Here is a 14334-nt window from a genome sequence, read left to right as displayed (position 1 = left end):
CTTTTGAAATTATTAGCAAGCAACCTGTGCAATGGATACCATCCCTGTATCTCTGAGCCTTCTCTTATCCCATCATTAATTCCATTTCTACTTCTGACACCCAAAGCTTGACCCCTCGCCATCAGCTTGGCCCATGTTAAATTTCAGATATCTGAAGGATACTGCACAGAAATAAGCATGAGATGGTGAGCTATGTGAATCAAATGCTTCCAAAGGACACTGGGGCAGGAGAGTTCAGGCATAAATGTCTAGGTCATCTGGGGAAGGAGTGTGAGAAGGAATGGGGAGGCAAGGAAAGCCTCATGGAGAACCACTGTCCTGCAAGGACATAAAACAGGAAAGGACTTGCAAAAGAACTAGGAAGGGGAGACAGGGAACATGCTGCAAGGGATAACACAATGGAAGCCCTAAAAGGCGGTGACTGACTGACCACTCCTCAAATTGGAAAACTCCAGCTGGTTACTGTGGCTGAGAATAGCAGTCAAAAATGTGGAAAGACGGTCAGATGGTGGTCCCTTCTTTTCCCTTTCCTCCGTAGAGCCCAAAGTCCAGTCTCCCCACTGGCTCAAGGGCCCCTCTGCTCCACCCCTTCTACCTGGGTGGCACCACCTGGCCCAGATAGCTGCCATCACAGGGACCAAGCTCACCTGTACTGAAATGGCAAAGAAGTCTCATGGCACTGAATTTATATTAAAATCTGGTTTAGTATATCCTAATGATTTGGTTAGCAAGCATAATTGAGTACATGCTATAAGCAAGTACTGATGACCAAGCAGAGAGTAAGACAGAAAATGTTTCTGCCTTCACGAAGCTTACATTCTAGGTAAAGGGAACAGAGTATAAGCATACACATAAACGCTTGTCAGGCAGTGATAAGTTCTGTAAGGCAGCTAAAGGTAAAGGGTCTGAGATCCACGGTAGGGGGGCCATTTCAGATTGGGGGGTCAGCTCTGAGTAGGCATCTTTTGATCAGAGTTAAATGAAGTGGGGAGTTCACAGTGTGAATAGCTTAAGGAAGAGCATTCAGAGCTGAGAAAGTAATGTCCCTAAATTCAGTCCTCCCCTAAGTTTGGAGGACTGGCAAGAAGGCTAGTGATCACATAAGCACACTTCCACACCAAGGGTGTGTGCAGTTAATTACCAGTGTGTGTTTGTTGTTCACTCAGTCATGTCTGACTCTTTTTCAACCCCATTGACGGTAGCCTGCCAGGCTCCTCTGTCCATGAGATTTCCCCGACAAGAATACTGGTGTGGGTTACCATTTTCTTCTCCAGGCGACCTTCCTGACCCAGGGATCAAACCTGGGTCCCCTGCATTGGCAGGCAAATTCTTTACCATTGAGCCACCAGGGAAGCCCACCAGGGCGTTTCCTAGTAGCCAATTGTTACTGACATTCAACAAGGTTAGAAGGGCAGTAAAGGCAGACAACTTCTTCCTTTTTTTCATATCTACTTACCTTACTAGGAATTCTTGTGTGTGTGTGTGCGGGTGGGTGGGTGGGTTGGTGGGGGGCTCTGGGGAGGATGACAGAGGAAGTCAAGGAAATCATCATTCAATTTCTCTTTTTACCATACTCTCCATTCTCTGTCCCCTCTCCTATTTCCTATTCTTGCTTCTCTCTCTCCTCCTCTCATTCCCTCCTGCCTCACTTCTCCTCCTCTTCCTCTTCCTTCTTCCCCACCCCCCCTTTCAAATTTCTTTTTCCTATCTGCATTCTCTCTTACAATATTTCTCTGCCTTCTTAAAATCTAAAAAGTGAAAATCGTCCTTGAGAGACAGAAAACAAAGTTAGTCTAAGTCAAATTGACAGCAGCAGTTTGCACCTGAGTTATATTATTAGCAAAAGTAACCACAGGTACCACAAGAGGCAGAGAGGAAGGATGTTGGGGGTGTGGGTGTGGGGGTGGGGGAAGAATACATAGGAGCATCAGATGCAAGGACTGCGGCTTTGCTGTGAAATGCGGCAAGTTCACACGCTGGGACTAGTAGGCCATCTCTGCAGGACCTCACGGCCAACCTCTGCCAACCATGAGCACTTGGCTCTTTGACCTTGTGCTCAGCCTGCAACTTGCAACACTTCACTTTGGTCTGACTTACACTTCATCATAATGGTAATAATATAGCGGTGATATACTTCAACCCACTACTGATCGCAACAGAAAACAGGCCTTTGCTTAGTTCGTTGAAAAACCTTGCTTTATTACCTCCTGTTTACTGTTCAGACCAAACTCTTAAAGCAGCTTCTCCGGTACCCTTCTGTAGCTGGTCACTTTGATGGTGAGACCCATCCCCTTACGTAATACCATCTAGCAGTTCTGGATCAACTCCCTTGCTCATTCCAGCCTGATGCCCAGGATCCTACCAGGACAGAGATACTCTCTGGTGGTGGTTCCTGTCAAGTTATTTTCAGCTACTATGACCGAGTACTAGGTAGGCATGGATATAGGTTATTCTAGCAAGAACTTCCTGTTTGAGACTTCAAAATGACCATCTGTTCCAGGACCAACAGAAATCCTCAAGATCAACATAAATCCTGTTCTCCTCTGGAAAGTGCCTAGGAGCCATTTCAAACCTTCCCATGATTTTTTGCCATGAAAACCTTTACAGATTTTCATCAGTGAGTAGTTAGTGAATGATAATCTTCCACTTCCATCCTGAGCTTTCCCAATTATTTCTTAACCCCGCAGCTCTTTAAAAAATGTAATGTTATGTCACTCGTCTGCTTAAAACTGTTAGATTCCATTTGCCACCATATTAGAGCCTAAGCCACTTAGCTAGACCGACGAGAATTTGCATTGTCTGCTGTTTCCTCCTTTGCTGACCTACCAGATGTCACTTCAGTCCTCCCTGAGCTCCAGCCAACATGGCTATCCTTAAATTCCCTGAGTGCCATAGCTTCTGTCATGCCTCAGAGTCTTTCCACGTGCTGGTCCCATCCCTGTCACACCACATCTACACGGAGAGCCCCTTTCACCCTCAGGTCTCAGCTTAAGTGTCCCTTTAGATTGGCCTCCTTTGGTAATCTGATTAAAAAACGAATCCTTTTCCCTACCAAATGCCATTGTTCTCAAACACAGAATGCTTTTTTTCCTTCAGAACACCTACTGTATCATTTTTAGTTGTATCACTCAGGGTCCACTTTGGGAAACAGAAACCATATCAGTTTGTTTTAAAATGGAGAACTAAATGTTCAGCATTAATTAAAAAACAAGCAAAAAAAAGTATTGATAGACTGAAAAGACAGAAAGAGGCCACTGAGGTACCAGAGAGATAGTGAATGCAGGAAATAGCCACCGTACCTAAGACTGGGGATCATCAGAAACTTGGAGGGGGACTGGGACCTGGAGCTGTAGGTGCCGTTTGTTTCCTGCTGGTCCCTTAGGAGCTTGGAGGAGGGCTGGAGGAGCTGGTTCTCAGATACTAAGGGAAGGCTGCTGCTTGGTGGTGCCGGCATCTCTGACAAGGTGCAAAGAAGTTGCTTCTAAGGAGTGCTGGAAGAAAGTGGAAACTGCGAACAACCAGTGGCGCTGGAGTGAATTAAGTGAAAAGAGTACCTCTCAGGACGACAGGGAGAACAAGAAGGGGCAGGCCCCCTTTGCTTCCTGTTTATTGCCTGCCAGCCTTCCCCTGTTGAGAGATCCTAATGTGGATACACCTGGCAAAGAAAAAAGGTAGTTTGCAGAGTTCCAGCCCGAGCAATTTAGAGCAGCATATACAACGGTGGGTTTAAGAAGTATCATAGCTTAATAAAGAGCATAGTAGTTGTTGATTGTCTTTTCTTTCACACGAGGCAGTGTGTGCTCAGGACCCATGTCTTTCTTTTCACTGTTTTACCCCGTCCACGTGTGCAGCACACTAAGAAGTAAATAGAAGGTACTCAATAAATATTCCTTGGATGGATGGATTTATTAGATTGTTTTCCAAAGTACTTAGCGAAGAGTACAGTTCAATTCTTGTCAACTGAACAATACTGAGTGCCTCATATGGCAGTCTATAGACATTGGGGCTAAAATATGAATATGAGGCAGTTCCTTACTATTTAGTATGGGATTTAGGACATTTTCATATGACACTAAATAATAAAATGCCATTGCAAACACTCATATATTTAAATGCCCAAAGAACTGAACAGACAGCAAAATCTAGAGGACACCAGGAAAAGAAAAATGGTATACGTGGGTTTGGAATGATTCAAACACTCAGATGGAAGAAGTTATGGTCCAAGGCAGGCTTAAGAGGGGGCAGACAAGGAAAGATGAGGAGGAGAGGTGGGTTTGGCAGCTTTTGATGAACACAGAGAAGTGAGAGATTAACATAAATCATTGGAAAAGTAAATTTAAACTGTGTAAAATTCTGGAGCTAGAATTCTGAGTAGTATGTCTTTTGCAAAGAGGAGACAGTAAGAGGTTTTATGCAGAGGAGTGATGTGGCTACTGGGAATGTTTTCTGAAGACGAATCTGGCAGCGTCTCAAGGATTCTGCAGTTATGCGGCATCACTGAGTACGTAGGAACTCAAGCCAGAAAGACTAGTGAGCAGACGGTGACAATCCCGAGCCAGAAAAGTGGTCCAGATAGAAAAAGAAGAAAAAGATAGCAAGTAATGCTCAGAAGGAAGAATCAATGAAACACAATTCGGAATTAATCCAGGGCAAGAAGGATGGTGAGGATATCTAGAATTAATCCATAGTGATATACACAGGATTCAGAAGGGTGGCAATAAAGGAGATCATCAAGTTTCAACAGAAGAACTTGATGGTATCAGTACAATAAAGCCTCAGTGAATATTTACCCCCCAATAACTAAACACACATTTTGCAAAATTAATATGAATCTGGAAGAATATATATGTCTTCCTCTTGAGGGGCTTCAGAAGTACTAGGCTTCTCGAAGTTATAATAGTCACATGGTGTCTCATTTCCGTAGATATGCTCCTCGGGATTGGTCTGCCAAGTATTTTCATACAGTTTCTTGTCCGTTTTTCCTTTAGCTTTGGGAGGACACACTTTCACATTTTCATAGTTGTCATGGATGTTAGTGTCCTTCCCAGCAGAATGGCGGTCTTGAGTTTGAACTGGGGTTTTATGCCTTGGGCCGATTAACTGGGGACTCAAGGAGAAAGTTTTAGTATAGTCTTTTTTCCTGCTTCTCCTCCTTTGCAAAAACTTTGGTAAGGTAAATCGCATGGTATTCTGGTGTTTCCAATGCCAAACACACCCGATTCCACAGATCACCAACAGTAAAAGAAGGAAAATTCCTATAGACACAGCCACTGAAGTATTTCCACAGATTTTCAGCATCTCTGCACGAACAATGTCGTTTGTTACTATGGTGAAGCCCTTAATGAATTCACAGGTACAAGCCACTGTAATTTCTCATAAAGTATGGTTTGAAAGTAATTTCTGAAGCTTGTTTTGGTATTTCAGATATGAAAGAACATTATATGGCAAAGTCTTGGTGTCAGAGGAGAGATTGAGTAACCTTGATTTTGGAAGCTGGCTCTCGTTGCATCTGATGATTACACAATTGTTATGGTATAATTGTACTGTGTCAGAAGGGATTTTTATCCAACTCCGCTTCCTTTGCTATCAATGAATCACAAAATGAAGCACAAATGAGTGGAAAATAATAACAGAGTAGAAAACTCAAGAAAGGGAAGGTTGAACGATCTGCCATCCAGGTGCCTGCTATAAATTAAAAACATTTTAATTGCATATTTAATACATAGCATAATTTAAAAAATCTGCCAATTTCTACCACTACATTAAGCATTGGCATTTAGTAAACTCTTATTTCAAGAAAGAATCTAGTACTAGTTGCAGCACTGGGTTTTTGCTTTAATATAGAAGGCAGTACTTGCTATTGTATTCAGTGAGTTTTTACTTTAACATAGAATACAGTCCTCACTGGTGAGAGGGGGTGGGAGAGTTAAAATAACATGTCTGCTGAAGTGTGAGTGCTTTTATCACTTAGATTTCAACATGGTTTTTGACAATAAGGCTAATCATCTTCAAGAGAAAGATAATGTTAACAGTTTTTCAAAAAAAAAAAAAGAGAAAAATAATGCTTTGAACACAACAGGAGGAAAGGGACAAGAGTCCAGATGGACAATCATCTCTATCCCCCATCACCTCCTCTGTGAAGCCTCGCCTGCCCCTCTTCCTAGTGGTCAGAGACCATGTCTGTTTCTTAACCACACCTTTCTTTGTATTCCCATATTAAAGAGTCAGTTCTCTATTATAGGGGCTTCCCCTGTGGCTCAGCTGGTAAAGAATCCGCCTGCAATGTGGAAAACCTGGGTTCAATCCCTGGGTTGGGAGATCCCCTGGAGAAGGGAAAGGTTACCCACTCCAGTATTCTGGCCTGGAGAATTCCATGAACTATATAGTCCATGGGGTCGCAAAGAGTCAGATGCGACTGAGCGACTTTCACTTTCTCTATTATAACATGACAACTTAAATTACATGAAATTGTGTCTTCCTATCTGATTATATGGTGGAGAGAGATCAGGTCTTTTCCTCTGTATATCCCTAGAGAATATGTTTAACACCTAGCACAGAAAAGACACTCAGTCAATATTTATTGAATAAATGATTAAATAAACATAGGACTCCAAATCTAAGCATCTGTTTAAGCCGATAGTTTAAAATGCAAGACATGTCTTGTAAAGGGTACAGTGTGTACTTAAGAAAAGAGTCCTTTGATGTAAAAACAAAATACCTATAACCAAAATATTTAAAACAGAATTTGAGAGTCTTCCTATCACTAGTCTAATCACAACTTCCAATAAATAACTTTCATTTAATTAAGATAATTTTATAGCTTTACCTGTTGATGCTTTAAAATGGCAGAGGGGAGAGAAACTGGAAGTTTTCAACTACTTTGAATGTTCTATGATTTTATCAATAAAACATTACTGCTGTATGTTTTTAGACTAGACACAGATATACTTACATCCAACATTGTTTTCATCATTGTTGTTTTCTTCCAGTTTTATTGAGATATATAATTAATATACCACACTGTATCAGTTTAAGGTATACAACATGATGATATGATATTTGCATGTACTGTGAACTATTTACCACACTAAATTTAGTTAACATCCATCAGCTCAGTTAAACATTTTTTTTCTTATGATGAGAACCTTAATGATCTACTCTTTTAGCACCTTTCAAATAGATACTACAGCATTGATAACTATAGTCATTCAATTTCACAGTGCTTATGAGATGATGATCATCATCTACTGAATGTCCATTAGTAATATTTAGTTACTTGGGGTCAGCTTTTAAACACTGTTACATGGATTATCTCATTTAACCCTACCATGCACAGCTGTCATGGGAAGTAGATACTACTGTTATCCTTATTTTATACATGAGAAACAAGAAGATTAAAAAGTTAAGTAACTTCTTTAATGACTAAGAAGTGATTAAATCTGGATTCAAGTAAAATTTTCCCCTAAATATTACTCCTACCCAGGCTTCTATAAATGTCTGTCAAGCACATCATCCATTACTAAATTTTTATAGATGATTAGCTCTGAGGTTCTTGGGGTTTGGAATTGTATTTTATTTATCTTTATATCACCAGCAGCAATACTAGACACAGGATAGCTGGTTTGTTAAATACCTACTAATGAATACGGCAACCTGCATTAGGATACAAACTGTAGTGATAGACAAGAAAGAAAGAAGCCCTGAGGTTGTGCCCTGCTCTCAGTGAGTACTCACGTACAGTAGTGAACACTTCTAAACTTGTTCAAGGTTAGAATACATCAAATGTGCAAATTTTCAATCTGGCATTTCACATAAAACACTAAATTAAATATGAGATGCAGCTGATTTATAATATTTCTTTGATAAAACTATAGGGACAAACACCCCAGACTGCAACATCTTTTAATCTCTTTGGAACTTTTGTAGGTTCCCTCCTTTCTAAGGCCAGACACAGTGCTTTGTGTTCAAGGTTTGGCAAGGGACTTCAGCCATTAGGATCCCACTTCCTTTCTGCAACAGCTGAGAACTGACCATATGTAAGATATTTTATGGTATAAATAATAACCCATTTAAGTAAATGTTTGCCAGCATATTTGAACTAAATTTCAAATATTGATTGAAACTAATCAGCTTTTTAAAAAGTGCTATGATTGCAACAGAAGCAGGAAGGCTTACCTAATGCCCTTTGAGGATAAGATAATGTATTGCTCTCTGGATTTCCAAGAGGAGAATTTACTTTTAACCATCTATGTCATTCTGTGTAGAGTAGACATTTGAGTACGTTCCCAAAATTAAAACTGTTTATCAAAGAAGTGTTTACTGAGATAAAGACAAGGAGATATCTTACAGGAAAATAAATGTATCTGTTCCCTTTCTTCAAAATAATAGGAAAAGCCCTGTAAGACGGAAACAAAGACCTGCTAGAACGGGAAGGTGAAGGTGAAGTCGCTCAGTCGTGTCTGACTCTGCGACCCCGTGGACTATAGCCTACCAGGCTTCTCCGTCCATGGGATTCTCCAGGCAAGAGTACTGGAGTGGACTAGAATGGGAGCCATATGTAAAATAAGAGTCCTTCACAGGTAACTTGTAAGTTTCACTCTGCCCAATTTGAAAGAAGACTTTCAATTTTGGAAGACAATTCCAATAGGTACACCCAACCATTATTCATTTGTCTTAAAATCACAAATTGTTGACAAACTTCTGAAATTTTAATCAGATACTGCCCTTATGTTTGAAAACAAGGCAACAGCAAAGCACACCCTGTGCTTGTGAGCCTCTCCACTAGTAAGGAAGCATTGACCTCACAGGCTGTAAACTGGGTTTTCAACATATGGGCACCTAATGCTACACACACTGTGTTTGATAAGATAAAAAGCCATGATTATTTAAAATGAACTATTATTTTATAGTTTTCATTACCCAAATACCTTAAAGCAGGTCCTTACTTACCTTGAGATTTGTATGCCAAGCTTTCTTTTGTCCTTTTGGTTATGTTTCAAACCCGCTTTGGTTTAGAACTTGTTCCTCTTTTCACTCTTCATGGAGGTCAGTTACTTCCTTCTTTACCCCTCCTTTCAGATGATTTCATACTTGCAAAGTTTCCTGGCTTGAGAGGAAGTTCTTATCATATACATAAGAACTGAGAAAAAGTGTATGCGTTTTTGAATAAGGAAGTCCAGCCCTTCATCTTTACCTAGTAGTAGTTCTCCAACTGTATCAGAAACTGATGCATGAAGCCTAGGTGGTTTTTTATTTGGACAATATTTACAGTCTTCACTTTATTTTTATTTATTATTCTTTTTTAAACATCAGAAATGTATTCTCTCCCATTGTGGAGGCCAGGAGTCCGAATTCAAGGGGTGGGCAGGGCGGTTCTTCCGGACGCTCCAGGGGAGAATCCATCCAGGCCTCTCTCCTGGCTTTGGGTACTCCCTGGTGTTCCTTGCTTTGTAGACACAACACCCCCATCTCTGCTGTATTGTCTCATGGCTTCTCCGCTTGTCTTTTCCTTCTGTGTACCTTTTATAAGGTCACTGTCATCATATAGATGCAGGACCACCCAGATAATCCAGGATGATCTTTTCTCGGACCTTTCATTTACTTAACCTGGAAAGATCCTACTTCTAAATAAGATCCTGTTCACAGCCTCCAGGAATTAGGATTTAGATGGCTTTTGAGGGGGGATGGGGTCGTGGGTGCGGTGGGAACACTGCTGCTGCTAAGTGGCGTCAGTCGTGTCCGACTCTGTGTGACCCCATAGACAGCAGCCCAACAGGCTCCTCTGTCCCTGGGATTCTCCAGGCAAGAACACTGAAGTGGGTTGCCATTTCCTTCTCCAATGCATGAAAGTGAAAAGTGAAAGTGAAGTCACTCAGTCGTGTCCAACTCTGTGCAACCCCATGGACTTTAGCCTACCAGACTCCTCAGTCCATGGGATTCTCCAGGCAAGAGTACTGGAGTGGGTTGCCATTGCCTTCTCTGGTAGGAATCACTATTCAACCCATTAAAATTGTGCATTTTACCTTTTAATATTTATAACTTTTTAAAAGTTTTATACTGTATGTAATCTTCAGGCAGTCCTCACTTGAGAATCAGCATTCTGATTGTTTTTTTTTTTACTTGCATTTTAAAATTTTTACAAAGAAATATTTTAAAATATGGTAACGCACAGGTCTTGTTGATTAATCTGCCGTATACTAGCACAGTCCTTGCTCCCAATACTATCTCCCAGTGCCCCAGGTTACATCAACACTTGTCAAACCAGTCTCGCAATTTCAGTTCAGAATATGCTAATATTCTTTTAAATTGATAAGACAGGATTTCCTAAAGTATATTCCAAAGTGCATTGCTTCTGGGATCTTCTAGAGGTGTTTCACCAAGTAAATTTGAGAAAGACTGCTCACCTGGAGACTCACAGGCACCTCAGCATCCTCAAGGCTGTGAGCAGTCTTACAGTAAGCAAAAAAACCCAACCAAATATGAGAGAAAAACTGCTTAACTTTTTTTAATTATAGTAGCCAACATTCTCTGAGCACTTAGGAATTCTAAACCTTCATACGCTCCATAGTAAATCCTGAAGACAACTTGATGGGAGAGGACTCTATTTGTCCTCTCTTACAGAGGAGGGAATGAAGGAAGAGCGGAGAGCTAATCACTCCCTCTGTGCGGGCTGGCAGTCTCCCTCCACCACCTGTGTGCTAACGCCAGGATTCGAGCTGTCTCGCTAGGCCGAACCACAAGTTTTCATCACATAACGCTTGTTTAACAGCACCTCTCAGAGGACAACTCTTTGGAATATCAATATAGGAAATGCTGAATTAGACAGACATGATGATAAAGTAATGGAAATTTTGCCTTTTAAGTAAAGTGGTTTAAAAGAAGATTTAGTTACTGAAATACCAATCGGACATTTGAAGAACAAGACGGTCAGTATTGACTGGACATTGACATTGTGCCAGGGATTATGCTAAGCAATGTGGGTGCAATAGGGAACACAATCCCTTGCAGCACCTAAAGCCTAGTGAAATGGCGTATCTGCAGATCTCTTCAGATCAAGACAATAGGAGCTAAGAGAGACACTGCTACACACAGGCAGTGGGGACAAGGAAAAGAGACATCCAGCTCAAAACTGCCAGGGAAAGGAAGACATGAGCAAGGCCTCACAGAACATGAAGGACATAATCAAAGGCGGAACAGCAGTGTTCTAGGCAATGATCCCAGAGCGCAGGAGGTATAAAGTTGTGAAGCTTTAAATGTCAATTCAGTCTTTAGGGCTGTATTTTACCTTTAGCCACCCTGCCATGTAATAATACAAACAGAAACACACACACACACGCACATAATCTGCAAGTAACGTAACAAAGATAATATTTATGTAAAATTACACAGTCTACTCTAGAACTCAGGACAACTAAATATCCATCTGGATTTCATCTTTTGAACATATGGAAAGTTGTTTTACCATTTATCACTTTAGTTTTTTGAAAGATAAATAAAATGAAGGGATACTGCCTGGCTTTTTCTCCAGAGAGGATTTTTAAGTAATAGATACAACCATTCTTTGAATCTATAAAAAAAGATGCTATATACATATTTTGTCAAAATAGAATTATTGTAGAATCATTTGTATGAATCAGATATTACGCCTTGATTTCTGTTTTCCTACTTTCCTATCTTTTGCCTAGCAGGACGTATTTTATTCTCTTCTTACAGTTCCCTTTGTAGATGTGGTTGGGTGCATTCAGGGTGGTATGTCTGTAGACAACAGTTCCCTTTTTAATCACAGTGGTTATGGTTAGGTTTTCTTTTCCTGCTTTTCTGTCTATCATGTGGTTTGGGTGGCAGAGGGCCTGGTAAGTAATTTGTTCTCTAGTGTAACTTAGACTAAATAGTTTATCCAAATAAATTTTCTTCTATTACTTGATGATTAACAACCAATAAACTGTGATTTAAATTCCTAGCCATTTCTTTGGTGTAGTTAATATCTACTTATTTTAACCATGTGCTTTTTCAGGTACTTAAACTGAGTAGTATCAGTGACAACAGACATGGACAAACGTTTATGTACGTGGATCTTATTTGAAGACATGCTTGACTAAAAAACATTTTCCTGGACATTCTCTGTAAGGAGCCCTTGAACTCCACGCTACTGGTAAAAGGCATTATGGAAACATACATTTTAGCATAAGGCATTATGTTGCATGGGAATGGTAATAATACACTTATTAGCTAGCAAATTCATTAATACTGATTGGTTTATGGGATTAGCCACAAAGCAACTAGAACTTTAATGGAATGAGTCAACTCATAAAGTTTCACTGTGGGGACCAAGGAGTTAAGAAAACTTTAAAATGAGGAAGTCGAGCAGTTGAAGGTAAGGAGAGAAGTCATGAATAAGAGGAAGTCAAAATAGAACCACTGTTGCTTTAGCTATGCTTAGTGTCACAAAGGTCCATCTGGTCAAGGCTATGGTTTTTCCAGTGGTCATCTATGGGTGTGAGAGTTGGACTGTGAAGAAAGCTGAGCGCCGAAGAATTGGTGCTTTTGAACTGTGGTGTTGGAGAAGATTCTTGAGAGTCCCTTGGACTGCAAGGAGATCCAACCAGTCTATCCTAAAGGAATCAGTCCTGGGTGTTCATTGGAAGGACTGATGCTGAGGCTGAAACTCCAATATTTTGGCCAGCTGATGCGAAGAACCAACTCATTGGAAAAGTCCCTGATGCTGGGAAAGATTGGAGGCGGGAGGAGGAGGGGACAACGGAGGATAAGATGGTTGGATGGCACCACCAACTCAATGGACATGAGTTTGAACAATCTGGGCGATGGTGAAGGACAAGGAAGCCTGGCATGCTGCAATTCTTTTCGGGTCACAAACAGTTGGACACAACTGAGTGACTGAGCTGAACTGAACTGAGTGTTGATCCTGTTAGCAGCAGGCAAACCTAAATTATTGAATACAGAATTTTGAGGGGGTGGGAATGGACTTTCTGAAAGGGATCCGAGATATCATTTAGTTGAGGAATTCATTCCCAAACCTGAAAGTCTATCAAGATTACTTATGAAGCTTTAAAAAAATTACACATTCCTAGGACCCTAGGGATTCTGGCTCATTATATCTGGGATAGGGCCCAGGGATCTTCATTCTAAAAGTTAAGAATAATATAAAGGAATTTCTGAGTTAGAGGAATAAGGGATTGCACAGACTGTGGGGGAAGAATTTTTACTTTTGATTTCACAGTCTTTTATACTATTTGATCTTGTACCACTTTCGTAACAAAAAGGAACACTGAGATGTCCTTAGATGGTTTTGATTTGTGGCCACGTTTGGGAACCATTGATACAATTGAACCCTCTGAGGGTAAGAGAAGTGATATGATTTACTCCAAACCCTTCAGCCAAGAAAGTAGAAATCTAGCCCAGATACAAAAAGTCTTTTGAATCTGACCCAGTAATTTTCTTCTATGCCACACTATTTTCATGAAGAATAGGAAAAGGAAAGTCCCTAGATGTCCCTTTCAAGAGTATTTTTTTTTTCCTCCTTACAGTGTCAGAATATATATGACAGAAAGAGATAACAAAACGCGACAACAAAATCCACCAGGGATGCAAAAAGTAGCAAACCATGAAAGATGTTCCTCTACTGGTGGACCATTTTTAGCTATGACATCTGCTTGTCAGGACTAAAGAGACATACATTGTTATGATTCCTTTGATGGTCAAAGGCTGAAAAAGAAGACACTGAAAGAAAAAGTAAAAAGACCTAGGAACTGTACTCCTACATAAATACTCAACGGAAATGAAGGCCGTTTCTGATGATGACTGCTTTCTCCATAATACCCCAAATCTCTAGAAATATTCCAAATGTGCATCAGCAGTACAGTGGGTAAATGGAGCACACTAAATCCACACAGTGGAGTACTACACAACAGTCAGAACAGCCACGTTACTGATATGCACAAGAACATGGACGAATCTCACAAACAATATAGAATTAAAGAAGCTATGCATGAAGGATGCAGGCCTGTTGTGTGATTCCACTCCCCAAATCATGGAAAGCTTTCCACAAACATTTAATGGTAAAAGTTGAAAGAGTGATGATTACTATAGACTGGGAGGTACATAAGGGAGCCCTCTCAGATCCTAGAAAATGTGCTCTATCTTAATCTTTGTGGTGGCCACAAAGACATACCTATATGTAACCATTTATCAAGCTATCCATTTCAGATTCATGCACACTGTGTTATTGTGTCTTAATTACAAAAAGGAAACTAGAGATGAATAGTAAGTCAGGCATTACTTTGCTAACAAAGATCCGTCTAGTAAAGGCTATGGTTT

At 40.5% G+C, this 14334-nt stretch overlaps 2 protein-coding genes across 3 annotated transcripts in view; both read right to left on the bottom strand.

Moving 5' to 3' along the window:
• Nucleotides 1-3581, bottom strand: part of RAB3C (RAB3C, member RAS oncogene family) — a 365186-nt gene extending 361605 nt beyond the window's left edge. Inside the window, exon 1 of one of the 2 annotated variants that reach the window (XM_086361829.1) lies at nucleotides 3300-3581. The gene's annotated coding sequence lies outside the window, so the exon portion shown is untranslated. The remainder of the gene's footprint in view (nucleotides 1-3299) is intronic. The other variant, XM_086361828.1, reaches the window with a different exon arrangement.
• A 306-nt stretch (nucleotides 3582-3887) lies between these two features.
• On the bottom strand, nucleotides 3888-9096 carry GAPT (GRB2 binding adaptor protein, transmembrane). Its single transcript, XM_086361833.1, has 2 exons — nucleotides 8950-9096; nucleotides 3888-5583 (listed from the first exon to the last, which is right to left on the bottom strand). Exon 2 carries the CDS (start codon nucleotides 5296-5298, stop codon nucleotides 4822-4824), a length of 477 nt encoding a protein of 158 aa, XP_086217959.1. The 5' UTR covers nucleotides 5299-5583; nucleotides 8950-9096; the 3' UTR covers nucleotides 3888-4821.
• Nucleotides 9097-14334: the final 5238 nt, after the last annotated feature.

Source organism: Bos grunniens, chromosome 20 (genome assembly GCF_055505025.1).
Source record: "Bos grunniens cultivar Pamir isolate PY7600 chromosome 20, Bosgru_T2T1.0, whole genome shotgun sequence".
In the NCBI taxonomy this organism is placed as follows: domain Eukaryota; kingdom Metazoa; phylum Chordata; class Mammalia; order Artiodactyla; family Bovidae; genus Bos; species Bos grunniens.
This window is presented reverse-complemented; position numbering and strand designations above follow the sequence as displayed.

Excerpts from the sequence above, each read along its gene's own strand:
- GAPT (XM_086361833.1), bottom strand. The coding sequence starts at position 5,298 with ATGCTGAAAATCTGTGGAAATACTTCAGTGGCTGTGTCTATAGGAATT.